A 20,022-nucleotide genomic window follows, 5' to 3' on the forward strand; every position below is an offset into this window, starting at 1 on the left:
CAGGTTATTCTGTTATAGTGTCCCTATCAATGTTGAGACCAAACCTACGCCCTTGGTTTCAAAGAAAGCTCTTATTTCACAGCTGAGCTAACACTAACTGGCTAATGGTTATCCGGTTAAATATGATTCTTGCGTGGAATTTTTAGTTCCTCTTTCCTCCTTCTGCTATGAATTTAAGTGAGTTTATCACAAGTATACATCCAATCCATTTGAACTGGGAAGGTGGCAGTGAGTCTCCACTTCAAATGGATCGTACATCGATAACTCTCAATGGCAGCCAATGTGTTAAAACACGTCCCAATGCTAAAGATCCACTTTGATCCCTTTCCAAAAATGTGAAGCGCCTTTGTCCTTCCAATGTAACGGTTTCTGTAGGCATTTTCTCAGAGAAGAAACAGTCAGTGCCTCAATCAGCAGTATGTGCGGGGATGATATATGATCTGTGGGAAGAAAAGCAGAACCTTGGACGCTCTTTTTGCTACGCTTCAGCCCATTACCTGACTCAGCTCGGGCTCCCTCGCCATAAACTGCCACTTTTAATTTCCCTATCATTTGCCCACTTGGCTGCTTATACGCTGTTCCCTCCTCTCAACTGAGGACTTTTTGTGTTCACTATGGAGAGAAGCCAGCAATTCCCACCCAATTCGCCCGCCGCACAATTTGGGAAGCCACATGTTGAATCCTAATCCTCGCTTTGAGACAGCAATCATACCGCCGGCCTCTTCGCTCGAGGCATTCTCGCTGTAATAGTGTGCTTCCATTTCATTAAACAGCACAATAGCGTTGTTGTGGTGCATTTATTATTTTCACAGCAATAACTTGAGTTGCATTAGTCTTAAAAGCAGCACCAGTCGAGCTGATAGAATGGCTAGACACAACATGTTGCCTCTGATCTTAGCTCAAATACACAAGGTCTCTTCTTGCTGATGTTCAGTTTCTTATTTTGCTACATTTCTCAGTTTTGTGTTCTTTGTATGCAGACTTTAGAGGCAGTCCTCAACTTCAAGTACTCTGGCGGAGCTGGGAAAGTGGAGGGCTACTACAGGGAGCTGTCTGTCGGAGTCCATGTTGATGTTGAGCCATCTGTGTTCTTCACCAGAGTTAGCACCCTCCCCGCTACCAGGTAACACGCTGTGATGAAAAACGCTGCATCAAAAACACAAGTCCATCGACAAAACCAAAGTTTTCAATTCTCATTTTCGCTGTCAGCTTTGTTCAGCACCTTTTGTTTTTGATCGTTACACTACTAAATAATTGAAGCAATAATCAAACACTTGATAGAAAGGGAGTTTAAGGAAATTGTGTGATCATTTGACAATCATAAGCTACCGCTACACATTTGAATTTGTTTTTTCACAAGTACTTTAACTCATTCACTCCCTGCCATTTTCTCCGGAGCAACCCCCTTCGCTCCCGGCCGTTTTACTGGATTTTGACTGATTTTGCAAGGCCCACAGAAAGTTCTGTTCTATGGCTATATAAACATGGAACCCACCAAAAGAAAGATTAGACTCTCTTCTTTCAGCTGGAAGAATAAGTTTGTTCATATATTTTTCTATTCTTTAGAAATCAGCATTAGAAAATAGCTTAGTTTGAGCAATTTTCCAATTTCTGATGAAAAAACAGAGAAATTGAGCTTTTTGTAAAAGCATACATTTCAAACATAAATGACTTTAACACAGCTATTTTTTGCTTTTGTGACATCCAAAACATCTGAATGTTTTCCTTCTACAAAATAACATAAACAACAAGACAAATAGAGCTTTTGATAGCAAAGTAACAATTTATTTACACATAACTAACAGTGTTGGGCACGTTACTTTAAAAAAGTAATTAGTTACATTACTCACTACTTCTTCCAAAAAGTAACTGAGTTAGTAACTGAATTACGCTATAGTAAAAGTAACTAGTTACCAGGGAAAGTAACTATTTCCGTTACTTTAAAAAGAACTTGTATGTCAAAGAATTTGAAATTTTCTGAGCAGTATTCGAGTCAGTTGAATAGAGAAGAACAGACAGGTAGTTAACTTGTTAGGTGCTTCAGCAGATTTGAATTGCTTACCAGAGATGTCGACAAAAGCTTTGCCCCGGGACATAAATTACACATTACATGCAGGTTCTTTCCTTTAATTTCGACAAACTAGAAATAGTGTGTATATCTCCACCTCTTAAAGGACAATTTTTCTTCTGAATGCTCTGCCATCCCGACCCTGTGCATCTGTTTTGCGTGTGTGTGTTTGCCGCACGCGCTGTTCCGGTTTGCTTGTGAAATCACCGGCTCTGATTGGCTTACCACGACACATGGCTCTAACCTTCAGCCAATCAGAATCACTTCCATCGCATCTCTCGAGGGGTTGCATTAAGGTAGGCTCGTTTCCCGACAATTCACGTCACCTTCAAAGCGTCTGCCATCCTCAAGATGGAAGCAGAATTATTGCTGGCTGACAGTGGGAGATGGGAACGAGGCTAGCATCAGGTGTAGCAAACACAGAAACGTTACCAAACTTTGGAAAGCATTGTCTAATTGAATGAGCAGGGACAAACAGCTTGAAGTCAGAAGTACATGCGCTATTCTCGAACCTGAACGCACCCCAAGTCTTGGATGACAAATCAACAGAGCAGAGAGTCGACTCGACACGGCTGGTATTTTCTTCAATTTATTCAGAGTAAGTAATGCACCGCTTTTGACCGTCAGTAACTGTAACGGCGTTGTAACAGCGGAAAAAGTAATTAGTTAGATTACCCCGTTACTGAAAAAATAACGCCGTTACGTAACGGCGTTACTTATAACGGCGTTACTCCCAACACTGATAACTAAACTATTGAACTGAGAGATGACGCTGTTGTAAGGGTTTCCGGCTGAGTCACGAGACACTAGAGAGTCATGAGCGGCTGAACATGGCAAAGCGAACTCTACTCAACGAGCAACTCAGATTCAACAACATCATCCGCTACACTGGTGACCCCGATCGTTCTGCTCAGTCGTCCGCCGCCAAGAAACTGTAGCGCGAGGACGTAAACATACGAGGAGAACGTAGAAGTTTATTCAACATGGCTAGCGCGAGACAGACTGTTGGTTTTAGCGACTCAATGTGTTTTTGGCCATTTAAAACTGAACCGCGGATAGGAACATCTTCTCGGCTCTCCCTGTCGCCATCTGTGTTGTTGTGGAGATGACTTCCGATGCGCAAGAGTGACGTTGCTCGTTAAGAACACGTCACGCAAATAAACAAATCTGATTGCACGGATGATTTTGTTCGGACTCAAGAGGCCAATAAGGAGCTAGGTTCCAGACTCTATAGCTGGAACAGCGGTGAGTCTGGAGTTCCAGGCTACCAAAACCGATGTCGATATGATCCAATATTATTTTAGAATGCTTTTATCGGCCTGTATTATTTATTATAGTGCAATGCAGGACAGGACAACATCTTTGGTCGCATTTTTCACCGCTCACGACAAGGCCCTGTAAACCATTAATAGCTGGGTATTTTAGAAGTGATTATTTTGCAGACAGGTCAGAAAGTGACAGACCTGAATAGAAATTAAATTGATTTTTATCTGTTGTTCACTCAAACTGGTATAGTTTATCATATTCTGTGTTAGTCTCCACGAATGCTTACCCATTCTATGCGTATGGATTGACTTCACTCGACTCCCTAAGAGGCTAAAGGGTGGGGGAGTTAGAGGAGGGGGTTGTGGCACTGTTATGGCCGTTTGAGATGAACCATTAACTGTAATAATACCCACAGCGTACGCCATCCATCTTAGGGTCAGCGCTGATAGATATGCTACTCAGCTTGCTGTGCTGTCACCCTCTTACCGTTGAGGTATCTTGGCGAGCGCTATCTGCCTAATCGGATGACTTGAAACTCAAAATATTTGAAATGTGTCAAAATGAAGAGCCTTTAACTACTTGCGAGGCTTCCTGCAGGTGGATGGTTCATTTGCATAATCCAATATTGAGTTCCTTGGCACATTAGTAATAAGTCAAATAGAGGAAATGAGGAGGTTTTTGCAAGGTGGAGGGATTTTAAGGAACACTAATGGTTACATTGTTAATTTTTCCACTTTCCCTTTTCAGTCTTGTTCCATGGTTTTCAGTATTTTTTTTGTGCTGACTTAGTGTAAAATATTATCTAACAGTTTGAGAGGTGGAAAATAGGCAAAACTAATTACACTACAAAGACAACATATTTAATGCTCAAACTCATAAACTTTTTTTTTTCAAGTAATAATTAACTTAGAATTTCATGGCTGCAACACGTGCAGTAGAAGTTGGGAAAGGGCGTGTTTACCACTTCGTTACATCACCTTTCCTTTTAATAACACTCAGTAAACGTTTTGAAAGAGAGGAGACTAATTCTCTTAGCTTCTCATGTGGAATTCTTTCCCATTCTTGCTTGATGAACCGCTTCAGTTGTTCAACAGTCTGGGGTCTTCTCTGTCTTATTTTACGCTTCATAATGCGCCACACATTTTCAATGGAAATTCGAAGCCACGCTATTGTAACATGTGCAGAATGTGGCTTGGCATTATCTTACTGAAATAAGCAGTGGCGTCCATGAAAAAGACATCTCTTGATTGGCAGCATATTTTGCTCCAAAATCTGTATGTACTTTTCAGCATTTATGTTGCCTTCACAGAAGTGTAAGTCACCCATGCCATGGAAACTAATGCACCCCCATACCATCACAGATGTTGGCTTTTGAACTTTGCGTTGATAACAGTCCGGATGGTCTGCTTCCTCTTTGGTCCGGAGGACACGACGTCCAGTGTTTCCAAATACAATTTGAAAAGTGGACTCATCAGACCACAAAACATTTTTTCATTGTGCATCAGTACATTTTACATGAGCTCGGGCCCAGAGAACCCGGCAGCGTTTCTGGATGTTGTTCATAAACGGCTTTTGCTTTGCATAGTAGAGTTTTAACCTGCACTTATTGATGTAATGACAAACTGTATTTACTGACAGTGGTTTTCTGAAGTTTTCCTGAGCCGATTTGGTGATATCCTTTGCACACTCATGTCGGTTTTTAAGGCAGTGCCGTCTGAGGAATCGAAGGTCACGGTCATTCAGTCTTGGTTTCAGGCCGTGGCGCTTATGTGCATTGATTTCACCAGATTCTCTGAACCTTTTGACGATATTATGGACCGTAGATGTTGAAATCCCTAAATTCCTTGCAATTTTGCCTTTGAGAAATGTTGTTCTTGAACTGCCCAACTATTTTCTCACGCAGTTGTGGACAAAGTGGTGAACCTCGTCCCATCCTTGCTTGTGAATGACTGAGCATGTTTGGGGAGGTTCATTTTATGGTACCCACCTGTTCCCGAATTAGCCTGATCATATGTGGGATGTTCCAAATAGGTGTTTGATGAGCTTTTCTCAGCTTTCTCAGTATTTTTTGCCACCTTTCCCAACTTCTACTGGACGTGTTGCAGCTATGAAATTCTAAGTTAATTATTATTTGGCAAAAAAAAAAAAAGTTCATCAGTTTGAACATTAAATATGTTGTCTTTGTAGTGTATTCAATTGAATATGGGTTGAGAAGGATTTTCAAATCGTTGTATTTTGTTTGTATTTACATTTTACACAATCTCCCAACTTCAACCGAATCCGGTTTGTACATGTCTGTCAATGAGAAATCAATGGGCAAGTTTTTGGCAAATTTTGAGCGAACCTTAAATTTTTGGTAAATTCTGTATTGAACTTTTATGCCACCTACCATCCTGAAATTTTTGATATGTAAATTATGCGATTTAGTCAAAAAATTGGAGGACTAGATACATTTTGAATTGTTGTTTTTTTTCTCCAAAAAACCCAACGTTTACGGGCAAACAGAATATTTTGGGGTGACATTCGAAAAATTACCTGTGTCGCACAAAAATTCCAGTCATTTTGATATTTGAACGGTGACAAAAGGCCATTTAAGAAAAGTTACTTCATGGGCCTTTGCCTTGCAAAGCCCCATATCGCTACAAATGTTTCATACATTCATACCTCAATTGTAAAATGTATTAATAATCAGTAGTGCAATGGCAACCAGAGCCAAATGTGGTAAAAATAACTATGCATTTTAAAGGATGCAGTCATTTAAATGACATATCTACCTATAAAATTGCTATACATATGAATATGACTTTAATGGAACTCCTACATGAATATTGCTCGGTTGACCAAATCGTATTAGAGAGTGCAGGGATGTACATAGAAAGGAATATCTAATAGTGTAATAATAATAATAGCAGCATTGATGATAATGCAAATATTTCACATCATATTAGTTCAAGTCACGTTGTAGTGTGAAGTGACAGTGTTACCCTTTTGCTATTAATCTTTTCTGAGTCCAAAAGATTTCCTATATTCCATTAACGACTTTGCACCAGCAATGCACTTTTAAACTTTTCCTTTTTTCCGACACATATAACAACCCTTTCTTTCCACGATAGTAGGTCCTACTTTTTTTTCCCCCTGTTCACCTTTCCTTTCAGCTCGTCACCACTTTCATCTTACTGTCTTACTCCATCATGTTACATTTTTTCCCCTGCAGTCCTCGTCTACTTTTGAACCATACTTTTGACTTTCATCTCAACTTACACAACTACCTTGGACAGAATATCCGAAATGGATCCAAAAGAGAGTGATATATCGTCCTTTCATTGGAACTGCTCAGTATTTTGCCTAATAGTTTACCTTACCGAACATTGTTTCTCAACAGTCATTCTCATCAAACTACTTAGAATTGATGTTGCTCCATGTACTCAGTAGGCACTCACATACGTCTGATTTTATGCCGACGCTATCTGTTTCTGCTCGCAGTGCGCTCTTTTTGTCTCACGATAACATTTAGTCAGCATATTTGACTTCTTATTCCCGGGAACTTTTTTCTTCTTCCATTTTTGATTCATAAAAACATGTCTATGAATTCCATTTAGTGACTACAGTGTAATTTAAACAACAGTTTTCCCCAACCTCGCTGCAGGCCTCCTCTTTGACCTTTCCCCGTGCTTGGAGTGACACCATTTTGTTATTTTCCTCCGACTTGCTCTTCAGGGGCTTTAGCCATATAAAAGGTGTCAGATATGTCGAACGAAGTGGCCATGAAACAGTATGTGTGAAATACCCAGTGATCCATACTAGAAGGTGGACATGTATGGGAAAAAAAATTGCTGTGCCCTGGGATTAAATGCATTTTTATCCATTGTGGGGAGGAAATACTCACTCTCTCAGGGTTTGATGGAGGTTGATGTCATTTTCAGCGGTAATATTGGTGCTGTCGCCAAAAGCTGATGGATATTATGTAGTGTATAGGTGCACTCATTATTTATTTCCTCCAAGTTGTGCAGTTCGTTTTGCCTTGCCGTGGATATATATACACACCAGTGATTCCAAACCTGGCCTCACTTAATTGATTATTTGCCGACTACAAGTTGTGTATCTTGGTTCCTGTATGTATGACAGTGACGTATAGTGACTAGGCATGTGCCGGTATGATATTCTGACGGTATGATAACCTTAAGCCAAAATATCACAGTTTTACGGTACCACGGTATTACAATTACAGTTCTACAATTTTTTTTTCCATTCAGGATTGTGTTTTTTCAAAACATATTAGCAAATTGGAATATAAGTATAATGTTAAGTTGAAATAAATGACAATATATGTATGTATGTATGTATGTATGTATCTATCTATCTATCTATCTATCTCTCTCTCTCTCTCTCTCTCTCTCTCTCTCTCTCTCTCTCTCTCTCTCTCTCTCTCTCTCTCTCTCTCTCTCTATCTATCTCTATCTATCTCTCTCTCTCTCTCTCTCTCTCTCTCTCTCTCTCTCTCTCTATCTCTATCTATCTTTGGGCTGTCAAATGATTAAAATTTTGAATCGAGTTAATTACAGCTTAAAAATTAATTAATCGTAATTAATCGCAATTCAAACCATCTATAAAATATGCCATATTTTTCTGTAAATTATATATATATTCTGTAAAAAAATTTGTTGGAATGGAAGGATAAGACACAAGATGGATATGTACATTCAACATACATGAGGACTGTAGTGGGCATTTTACTCTACTGTCCTTTAAATCTGTCTATGCTGTCCTCACTCCGAAGCGTCTACTTTTTCCAAAGCTAGACAGCTAGTGAACGACGCCTTAATAATCAGACTTCTTCCTTTTTCATCTGATTTATTAATAAAATGACCTCAAACCACTGTCCTCTTTAGACCGTAGTGAAACTACAAAAAAAAGTACACAAGCATTGCATTAACAACAACGTTAGCTTAGCACGCTATACAGGTTCACTAAACATAAACAAAAAGCGTCTCATACAAAAAATATAACATTTGGCTTACTAACATAATATGTACATTCTTTACAACAACCATACTTACGGACAAATCTTGTCCAAGGATCATATAAGCACAACATTACAACGTAGGAGTCAGCCCGAGACGTCGTGCAGCCATACTGAACTGGCAAGAAAGCAATAAACCATGTCGCAAAGCGACCACAAGAGTTCGCTGTTAGACAGCACAAAAACCCTTGCTGTAAAACTTACCAAAAGGCAGAATACTGTCTGAATGGGACATGTGCATTAATTGCGTCAAATATTTTAACGCGATTAATTAAAAAAATTAATTACCGCGCGTTAACGCGATAATTTTGACAGCCCTAATATATATATATATATATATATATATATATATATATGGCGGAAAACACTTAAGTGGCTTGAATTTCCGCTCTGAGACCCCCAATTTGTCCAAATTTCAAAATGGTCCGAATTGTACATGTGATACATCATTGGAACGCTTAAAATGTCAATTTTCTGGGGGAAGAAAAATTTTGAACAGGAGGGCATTTTAAAAAATATATTTTTTTTTTTAACAGCAAAACCCTAACTGGAGATGAGAGCACGCGAGAGCAGAATTAAAGACGCAATGATTTTAACGAGATATTATCGTGCACTTACCTTGTTTCGATCCAAAAACTCCATTTAGCATGTATCATCAATTGTCCAGACACAGATGTGAATGGCCACAGCTGGATTTTTCCGGAATTTTATGAGTGAAACATGGTAATATAATAAGGGTCGCGATGCAGAAATCGCAGACGTCAAGGAGCAATCGAGATGTTCATTTTCATATATTTACCCTTTAAATGTTTTTTTTTTTTTTTTTTTTCCTAAATTCTAAATAGAATTAAAATAAATTCAGTCCTTTAGGTAAGCCTAAACCCACAGCCACAGCTCAACATTATTTCCCATCAGAACAAAAATAATTGAATTATTTTCCGTAAAAAGCACGTGTGTATGACTCATATCATGTTTACATAATACCCACACTCTCATCACAGACAGTTGCCAGAGAGAAAAAAACACCACGTTTTATCACCGCTAGACACACTAAACACGCTGGAGTTAACTCTCCTAGCTGGTGGGAAACGTTAATTCCAGTGTTTACTAACCTTTAATTTTGTATAAATACAAAATCATATTGGAGGTATTTCCTCTTCGGCAGCCACCCTCCGCATACATGTTTTACATGTAAAGTGGATCGTACATCGAAGAATTGAAGCTGAACTAATTTCAGAGTTTCCCTACACATGAAGGATTGTGGCACACCGCCACACCAAAATAAAAGCTGCCATGCCTTGCAAATGAGATTTTTTTTGTTTGTTTTTTAAGGCCGTTTCAAACTAGCGGCAGCCTAGTATGAAGGGTTCAGCGGCAACCTATTCATTGTGTATTGTAATGTCTGTAACCATGTGCGGCCCTTTAAGAGACAATCAGACTGGGAAGCTGAGATGTAGGGAGAAGCGAGTAGGAAGAATGGGAGAACGGGCGCTATACCGAAAGATAGCGGTCGCATGTCGCCGCAGCCCACTGTTATTTTGTTATTGGTTTTCTTTATTATTGTTGCCACAATAAAGTGGGGAAGCCAATACAGACTCCCCTCCTTCTTCTCCCCATCTGGGGCATTTCAGTATTTTGAATCGGACTTTTCGGCGAAAGTGAGCGGTGGACGGCAGTCTTGGACAGAAGTATTCCCATACCGGTGATTTTGTTTTCTTCGATGGGGGAAAAAGTTCAGGAGTTTCACCTCCTACAGCTATTGTGTAGCACAGCTGACTCACTGACACTGAGCAACAACCAGTGGGGGAGGATTGACCCTTGCAGCTGCAAGGGAGGGATTTCTCCATGCATTTTTGGGACATAAAAAATAGTTAATACCTTAGGGACGGTATGACGGAAAATTTTTGCGGTTTTGAAACATTGACGTTTTCATACCACTGATACCTTGAAACTGGTAATCTAACAGTGACATACAGAATAATTAAATGCTGATGCAATAGTCACCAACCTTTTTGCTATGCGGAATATTAAATTATTTTGATTTGAGGTAAATTTGCTGGGACTGAAAAGGCGACTTTTCGTTGGCTTCAGACCTACAGCAGTGCAAAACGCTGTCGATAAGTTGTGCTGTTCATTATGAATGTAAGGATATGAAGCGTCAGTTTGAGAAACATTCCCTAAAAGTTTTGAATTTCCTTTTGTTCAAGATTCTATTGCTCAGCATCATTTAACAACACTTCACCCTAAACTTTTTTGGGTGATGTTGGCCACTTTTTTGCTGCGGGGTGGCAACATCAGCACTTCCAAATTCAATGTTTGATCAATCTTATATATTTTTTTCTCAACCACTTCACAGCCCACTCACTTCCACATTTTGTCCCTTTTTTTATTTTTAAAGAGTGATGATCCGTCTGTTATTATTGAACAGTTGGCGTCAATTTCAGCGTCATTTCACGGTGTTCGCATCTTCTCAACAATAGCAGTATGTTGAGCTCTGGCTTCATTTGCTAGCGTGGCAGAAATCCGCAAAATAGACGGTGGCATTCATTAACTTTCTTCTTCTTTCCCCTCTGACACACTTGGTGCTGTACCTGAAATAATCACGAGTAAAGGTCGACTTCTCTGGCCACGGCTGTGTGCTTGAAATATAATTTCCACTTTATGTATAGAACTCGGGCACACGGCAGTGCTGGTGCATTATACACTGTATATATACTTTGTATTTTTTCCCCATTAATATGAGGTATTTAAGTTTCAGACGGTGCATAGTAATGCTGCTTTACTTTGAGCATCAGGTGCTTTCACTTTCATCTGTTTCTCTTGCATCCTTGCAAAGAGTAGGAACTGAAACATTTTACTGATATTGAAATGGAAGAGCCTATTGGCAGTTTTGAATCATTTATCCACCTCAAATCTGTGTGCCCTCTATTGTAGCTCAGCTGAATGCTTAATAAGATTGTGCTGTGCGAGGAGTTCACAAGCAGAGCCAGCGCTTTCACCGTAGCTTAATGTTATTTTAGGCTCACGGTATTGTTCTTTACAGGCCAAACAAACTTCCAGAAATCCACATTGTCTGCTGTTTCTATCCCTGTCTTGATCTGGGCCGGACAGTGGAAGAGCAATGAGTCTGTGTTTCTTATCGGGTGGCTCTGATTGATCGCCCCAGCTTACTGCCCGGGCCTATAAATCAGTAGCTCGCCCCACTCAGCCTGTTAATCACGTCTGCCAACAGAGACAACAAGACAATTAAAGAAACATGGGTAGGCCTAAAAAATATGCTCTTTTAATTGCCGCTGCAGTTTATTAGCGACTTGGGCGAACGCACTGTAATCCTCCATTAACCCTGGGATTGAAGAGACAAGAAGTGGGCTGGGAAAGAGGTTCGGTGTTGCCTGGAGGCAAAACGAGATGATGGGATGTTTAATCTACACTAAGCATACTTTTTATTTTAATGTGTTTTTTTCATCTGTTGTGTTTTCCCTCTGTGGTTTCTTCCTTAACACCATTACTTCCACTATACAGTGGTATGAAAAAGTATCTGAACCTTTTGGAATTTCTAATATTTGTGCATAAAATCACCTTCAAATGTGATGTGATATTTGTCAAAATCACACAGATGTAAAAACAGGGTCTGCTTTAACCAAAACCAACCAAACATTTATAGATTTTCATATTTTAATGAGGATACCATGCAAACAATGACAGAAGGGGGACAATTTAAGTCAGGTGTGTGCCCAATCACTGATGAGTGGTTTAACCGTTTAAAGCCTGGAACATGAAGTAATTGTCAGAGAATCCCAAAATAAAAAATAAGGTCCCAATGGTACTTTTTTTCAAATTTGTAAAAAAAGAAAAATCAAAATGAATATGTGTAATAAGCGCTCTAATATATATAACCCTAGCTAAATCCAGATTGTTTTTTTTTCCTCATGGAACCTGCAGATGCATGTGTTGACTTGCATCCATCATTTTTTTTTTTTTCATTTCAACATTCTAAATTACAGTCTCAAAATAATGAAATTCTAAGTTTATAAAATATGATACATTGGGCAAAAGGGGATTAAAGATGCCCTGCCCACTATAAAACACACACCTGGTAAGAATTGTCTTGATGAGAAGCATTGTCTGATGTGCATCATGGCTCGGTCAAAAGAGCTGTCTAAGACCTGAGATCAAGGATTGTTGATTTGTATAAAGCTGGTAAAGGATACAAAACCATTTTTAAAAGAGTGGATGTTCATCAATCGACAGTCAGAGAAGTTGTCCACAAATGGACATGGTTTGGCACTGTTTCTTCTCTCCCAAGGAGTGGCTGTCCGCCAAAGATGATGCCAAGAGTTCAGCGCAGAATACTGAGAGAGGTAAAAAAAAGAACCCTAGAGTGTCTGCTAAAGACTTACAGAAATCTCTGGGACAGTCTAATATCTATGTGCACATATCAACTATATGGCTAAGAATGGTATTCATGGGAGGACTCCACGGAGGAAGCCACTGTTGAATAAAAAAACATTGTTGCTTGTTTAATGTTCGCAAAAAGGCATTTGGATACTCAAGTTTTTTCAAAATATTTTATGGACTGATGAAACCAAAGTTGAATTGTTTGGGAGTAACACACAAAGTCATGTGTGGAGGGAAAAATGGAACAGCTCACCAAAATCAACACCTCATGAAGCATGATGGAGGGAGCATCATGATTTGGGGCTGTTTTGCTACCTCAGGGCCTGTAACTTGCAGTAATTTATAGAAGAAAGAATTCAAATGTTTATCAGGATGTTTTGCAGGAAAACCTGAAGCTGTCTGTCAGACAGTTGAAGTTAAAAAAGAGGATGGATGCTGCAACAAGACAATGATCCAAAAATCAGAAGCAAATCAACTTCAGAATGGTTATAGAAGAATATGAAATACACGTTCTGGATTGGCCAAGTCAAAGTCCAGACATCGGCTTCATAATATATATATTATGAAGTCTATGGTCCAGAATTGAACCCCATTGAGATACTGTGGCATGACCTAAAGACAGCGATTCATGCCACACATCCCAGGAATCTGACTGAACTACAGCAGAGAAGAATGGGCCAAGATTAGTCCTGATCGATATGCCAAACTGATCTGCAGCTACAGGAAGCGTCTGGTTGAAGTAATTGCTGCCCGGGGGGGGGCACAAAATATTAAATGTGATGGCTCACTTATTGCCCCCTCCCCTTCTCTCATTGTTTGCATACTATCCTCATTAAAATATGAAAACCAATAAATGTTTGGGTGGGTTTAGTGAAAGCAGTTTTTTCATCTGTATGATTTTGACAAAGATAAGATCACATTTGATGCTGATTTTATGCAGAAATGGGATAAATTCCAAAAAGTTACGATACTTTTTCATACCATTGTAATTACCTCATTCAGACATTCTGTTGATTGGTTTCAAACAATATATTGATAATTGAGTGGTTTGTAATATCATTTCACAAATTAACGCCTGGCAGTCTTATCTGTTAATATTTTGAGATGTAATTTGCTTTCATAAGTCATTACCAGAAGCGGAAATATTCACACGTCTGAAAAGCCAGTATCGTCTTCTGCCGCTTGATCACATTTGCAAATTTGACCTTCTTAAGATCTCTAATAGATAAGCAGATCTGGCACTGATGTAAAGCACAGTCTGTTCAAGCAGGCCTCTGCACCTTTTGATGTTGGGACAAAGACTGATTGACGCTGCTTCTTGGCTTGATAACCTTTTTAGCGATACACATGCCTGTGACTAGACAGTATAAGTTGTGTTAAAATGGATGGATTGCTAATGTTTTATACAGACACTAGTCACAATGAAGGTCAAATTAAGCTCACCTGTAACTTTTGTGCATTGTATATTGGGAAAAAAATTGTGTGGCGTGACGTTCACTCACTCTTGGGGTTATTTCTTTCCCACAGCACCCGTCAGTGTCATTTACTGCTGGACATCTTCAACCCAACAGAACACGAGCTCACCGTCAGTGCCAAAAACAACCAGGACCTTGTTCTTCATGCCAGCGAGTGCCAAAGGTAAGACTGCTACAAACCAAAAATGGCTGAGATCGTGTGCCTTTTCAGCCCAGGATCTTTTTTTACTCCCAAAGTTTAAGAAAGTTTGGGAATGGTAAATTTTATGTGGTTGATAATTTTCATGTGGAAAAAAAAAATAGGCGATTCAAACATTTCTAACAACTCTGATAATGGAGAAAATAATATTTCCACACAAGAAATGACACTGCTTGCAAGTGCAACACCTGTGTGACAAATGTGACGTCACCTGTGTGCACATTACACAGGTACATTAAAGAAAGCCTGTTTCTCCAATAGACGAGCATACTACAGTGGGCAGCCAATGTGTGATGAGTAGGGGGGACAATCTGAAATACAGTGGTACCTCTACATACAAAGTTAATTCGTTCCAGGACTTTGTAAGTCAAAACGGTCGTATGTCGAGCAGGATTTTCCCATAAGAATACATTATAATTCCATTAATTCGTTCCACAGCCCAAAAACCTACAATAAATCATTAATAAATACTCCTACTATTGCAAACAGCAATTACAAAGAGCGAAACAAATAAATTATGAATAAAAAACAGAATAATAATAATAATGAAATAGTAGTGATAATAATAATACCTGTAATAATGTAACGAATCAGGTTCTTATGTGGCAGACTTTTTTTGCTGTATCTGAACGCACCGCGGGGCTGACGTGACAGTGAGCAAGAGAGCGCGGTTCTATTTTCCTGTTTTGACGCTGGCGTCAATGTTGCACAAGTTGATGGAATAATTGACGAAGCTGGTGATTTCTTTGGCACAAAAGAATTGTCACCTTAACTTATAAAGACTGGCGAACGGAGGAGGACCGCCGTCCGAGATCGACATTCTACGGCCCTATTGTCGACCCAGTTCATGGATGCACACACCACGCTTGCATTTTGCGACCATTTACATCTTCATTTCAATGGTAAGCGTCACCTTTTCTTTTTTTCCTCCACCTGCACTAACCTTTTTGGATCCAGTGTTGATTTCTCTCACGTCCGTCTCCCGGCAAAACAAAGAAACTGTGCACTGTCAAAAATCATCGTATTTCGAGCACGTCGTCGGATGTAGAAACAAATGACGAGTCAAATTTTACGTCGGGTGTCAGAAAGATCGTGTGTCGAAGCGATCGTAGGTCAAGGTACAACTGTACAGTGATCCCTCACTACTTCGCGCTTCAAAGATGGCGCCCTCAGTCCATCGCGGATTGTTTTCATATTAAAAAAAAAAAAAAAAATGCAGGATTTTATAGATATGTCCCATCCGATCGTGTACAGCCTCTCTCCCTCCTGAAGCGTTTCTTTCTCACCAGGCAGCCGCAGCTTGTTAAAGTAAGCGATGAGTGACAAGGGAGCTGCTTTGAAGGAGCCAGACAACTACCTTTCAAAGGCCGCCGCCTCGTATCAGTTTTTAAACATTGGCCGTAGTCGCTATGGCAACTCATTGTGTTGTGTGGTTTGCTGTTCTAAGCAGCATGAGTTGATTTGAGAGGACTCACTCAATGAAGAATTTAATTAAGTATTATACTTTGTGGGGGGTGGGGGGGAAACATCTTGTCTTATATGTATCTCTTTCCAATGCTAAATCTGAATAAATACATTGAACCCATCAAAAAAAAAAAAAAAAAAAAAAAAATTATGTAAATAAGCTACACCTCAACTTCGTGGATTTCGATTATATCGCAGGGGTTGGGGGAGGCAGTCCTCATTAACCGAGAAAAACGAGAGATCATTGTACTTGCATTTGATTCGATAAAATAGTACTGGCATTTAAAAATGTCTGAAAATTGCTATTTTGCCTACTACCTAGGAATACTGACTTTTAATGAAGTTTCATTAAACTCCACTGAACTTGTTAGGCAACATTCTGCTAGGATGCATTTGATCAAAATCTTGTCTTGCGCTTAAATATAACAGTTCTTTATTCCTTCACCCTAAAATATCTCCCAGTTTTTTCAGTGGTCTCACACCCCCTTGTGTAGCCTTGTCATTGCATGGCAGAGTGGCAAATTATGATTACTGTCAGTATTTTCTCTCCAGTGCACCCCGCGAATGGACAGGCACAGGCATAGTGGTGACTCATAAGCCTGTTCCCACAGAGTTGAAATGTTATTGTTTAAGGGGAATTACTCAGTGATGTTAAAAATGGCCAGTCAGCATTGTATCAAGGAAATAGAATAAATACCGTTAGTTCTTGAGACAAATGTCAGACAGCTGCAAAGGGTGTTGTGGTATTTTTTTCACCAAGAAGGATAACAACCAAGTTTGATGATATTGAAGTTTTAGTCTTATTAGTTATATAAATTCTATCGCCTGCAAAAATAGTTGCCGTTTGCTACTCTTCAGTAGATTTTTCAGTCTGCTTTATCTGACAGAAGTTATAGACTCTCTTGATCAATGCTTCTGTCCTGAATCTTGACAAACACAGATTCATTTTTTAGTAGATTATGTTAGGTCTCGAGACGATGTGGGATAAGATTTTGCATTCAGATCGAAACAAGGCCAGAGGCTCGCGGTTCTCCCATCTGGCAAGCCACGCGTCGCTTCATGCCTCCCGATGCGTCCTTCTCGCTTCACGTCGTATACTGACGTGTCATTTGATATTTTGTTTCTGCTCCGTGATGAATGAGATGTCAGGCTCAAGATGTTTTCTGGAGTCTTTGTATCCAGGATATGCCAAGGTATGCTTTTGAGCCCAACAGGCCGGAAAAATGATTCTGTCAATCATCTATATGCTTCTTAATTTTGAGAAAGGCAAGTGTCAAGCAATCACACCTAACGTATTAGTGTGAAAATAAAACAACAACAACAAACGTTTCTCCTTACCTTACGTTGTCAGTCTTAGCTCCAATGCTAGGTTTTAATTATTTTTACTTTGAATAGGACTCTTGGCCTTGGAAAAATATCACTTACAGCTACAAATCAAGTCAGAAACCTTAGCGTAATTATTGACTCAGACCTAAAATTTGATAGCCATCTAAAGTCCGTCACTAAATCTGCTTATTACCACCTAAAAAATATAGCCAGAATTAAGGGGCTTCTGACTCAACAAGACATGGAAAAACTTATGCATGCATTCATTTTCAGCAGATTGGACTATTGCAACGGTACATTTACAGGTCTTGATAAAAAAATCAGTCAGGAAGCTGCAGCTAGTACAGAATGCTGCAGCCAGAGTCCTCACAAATACAAGGAAACTGGACCACATTACACCGGTTTTGAAATCGTTACACTGGCTTCCAGTGAGTAAGAGGATAGACTATAAAATACTACTGCTCGTCTACAAAACAATTAATGACCTTGGACCAAAATACATGCTGGATTTGTTAGATTCTTATGAAACATCTAGACCCCTAAGGTCGTCCGGAACCGGTTTCCTGTATGTTCCAAGAACAAGAACCAAGCAGGGTGAGGCAGCATTTAGTGATTATGCTCCTCACGTCTGGAAAAAGTTACCTGAAGGTCTGAAGTATGCTCAAACTGTTAGCTGCTTTAAATCAGGGATAAAAATGCTTTTGTTTAGCACTGCATATCCATAACTGTCTATATATTTCAATCTATTTGCTTTCTATTCTTCTTGTGCTTATCTCCATTGCTGATTTCAATTATTAGCAGTAGTAGTATTTGTTTTATTTTTCATTTATTTTTTATTCTATTCGTGATTAAATGCAATTTCTATGTATAATTTTATTTCCTATTTCGATTGTCTTTGTTTTTACGATCTATCGATTTTAGAGCTGAAACGAATACTCGAGTAACTCGAGTTTAAAAACTGATCTGAGTAATTTTATTCACCTCAAGGAATCGTTTAATTTTGTCCGCTCTAAGCATCACGTTTTGCTCAGACTACTTTTAATGCGGGACAACGCGCTGATGTCACGTGCATAGAGGAAGAAGCAATTAAAAAAAAAAAAAAAAACCTTACTGCAGCCGACTGCTGCAACAAACTACGCCGACGTTGCTAAAAACTAGCCCCTGTGGTAGCAGGTAGCATCTGATGCGTCTCATAGATATCACATGTATGTTGAACTAGATGCGAAATGACAGAGTCAGCAGCGTTAGTAAACAGCCGCCATCTTAAAGCAGTAAATTTCTCCGCTAATAAATACAGTAAGATTAACGTTACTGTCACGGCTAACGTGTCTTACATACAGGCTTTATTTTACAACATAGCGCTGTAGAGTGATGAGGTTGTAAGATAAAAACTTAATAATGCTAACTGTCAATTTTAGCTCAGTAATCATTGCTGGATAAAATACCAAGTAGCACTGGTCCCTAATGTGCTCTAATACAGCAGGTATCATACTGTAACGTTGACAAAGAGTCACCGGCTTTGTTAGGTTTCAATTATTTATTTTTTGGGAACTTGTGGAACAACCAACACACGACTGCTGTCTGCGGTAGCCAACGCACAAGCACCTGCCAGAATGTCAACAACAACAGGAAGGCACGTCTCTCGCTCTCCCGCACCTTCCTCACCCCCGCGCGTCACGCGGTGCATTCAGGAACACATGCAAATATCCCCGCCATATTATAACCTGATGCTTGACAATACATTTATTTTGAACACAGCAAAAACTCAAAATCCTATCAGGACTTAGAGTTTAGACTAACCTAAAACTTACCTAGAACTTAAAAATAGCTTGACACAAATGTGATGCGTGTTATCAAGCGTAATAGCATTTTTTTTATTTGGCAAGTTTTTTGAGTGAAAGCTTTGAATTAGTCTTTAAAAAAAAATTTTTTTTAATTCTAGTCACATCTGAGAGGCAATTGTTGGCTGTTTTCAACAATGTACATCAAAAATAAAGACATTGATTGACTGAAAATGGTTCAATATTAGATTAAATGTCTTGTCTTCTCATGTATATTTATAACTGCTCTTCACCTAAAAAAAATGTTTTATCCGATTACTCGATTACTAAAATATTTGATAACTGCACCCCTAATTGATTTTAATGTGATTTTTATGATTTCATGTGATGTAAAGCACTTTGAATTGCCTCGTGTTGAATTGTGCTATATGAATAAATTTGCCTTGCCTTGGGTAATGGTAGATTTTTATGCATTCAGACTTTTAGTCCTAAAGTTTGTTCATACGTTAATAATGAATTATGCCATTTTACCAGTTTTCATGGAGGTTAAAGCCCAAACTCTTTCTAAAATGTTTGGAAGGATTAAATGGACAAATTAGGCTGTCCTTTCAGGAGAATTTGCTCCAAGATTTGTGGGAAAAGTTATTCCTGTTCCAGCATAACTGTGCACCAGTGCACAAAGAAAAGGTCAGTCAAGACATGGATGAGAGAGTTTGGTGCCGATGAACTTGACTGGACTGCACAGAGTCCTGACCTCAACCCAATAGAACACCTTTGGAATGAATCGGAGGACTGTCACCAGGCTATCTGGTTTAAAATCTCGAAAATGCTTTTAAATAGAGAGCCTAAAAAATTTTTACAAAAATGAGGGTAGACCGTTATGGATGGATGTTACCTAAATAATTGAATACTTCTGTACTGTAATGTATATTACTTTGAATCAGAGGTTGCGCTATACTTTTTCGTTGTCTGTCATTTTTACTGACAGGGTCATAAAAATCCGGTCATAATCTATTTTTACCCGT

The 20,022-nt window shown here is 39.1% G+C and overlaps 1 protein-coding gene across 3 annotated transcripts in view; it reads left to right on the forward strand.

The window, feature by feature from the left end:
• trappc9 (trafficking protein particle complex subunit 9) overlaps positions 1-20,022 on the forward strand; it is a 280,127-nt gene that overhangs the window by 143,638 nt on the left and 116,467 nt on the right. For all 3 annotated transcript variants that reach the window (XM_057828240.1, XM_057828241.1, XM_057828242.1), the window contains 2 exons: positions 981-1,123; positions 14,280-14,390. In XM_057828240.1, coding sequence (XP_057684223.1) covers positions 981-1,123; positions 14,280-14,390 — 254 coding nt within the window. The remainder of the gene's footprint in view (positions 1-980; positions 1,124-14,279; positions 14,391-20,022) is intronic.

This window comes from Corythoichthys intestinalis, chromosome 22 (genome assembly GCF_030265065.1).
Source record: "Corythoichthys intestinalis isolate RoL2023-P3 chromosome 22, ASM3026506v1, whole genome shotgun sequence".
Taxonomy (NCBI): domain Eukaryota; kingdom Metazoa; phylum Chordata; class Actinopteri; order Syngnathiformes; family Syngnathidae; genus Corythoichthys; species Corythoichthys intestinalis.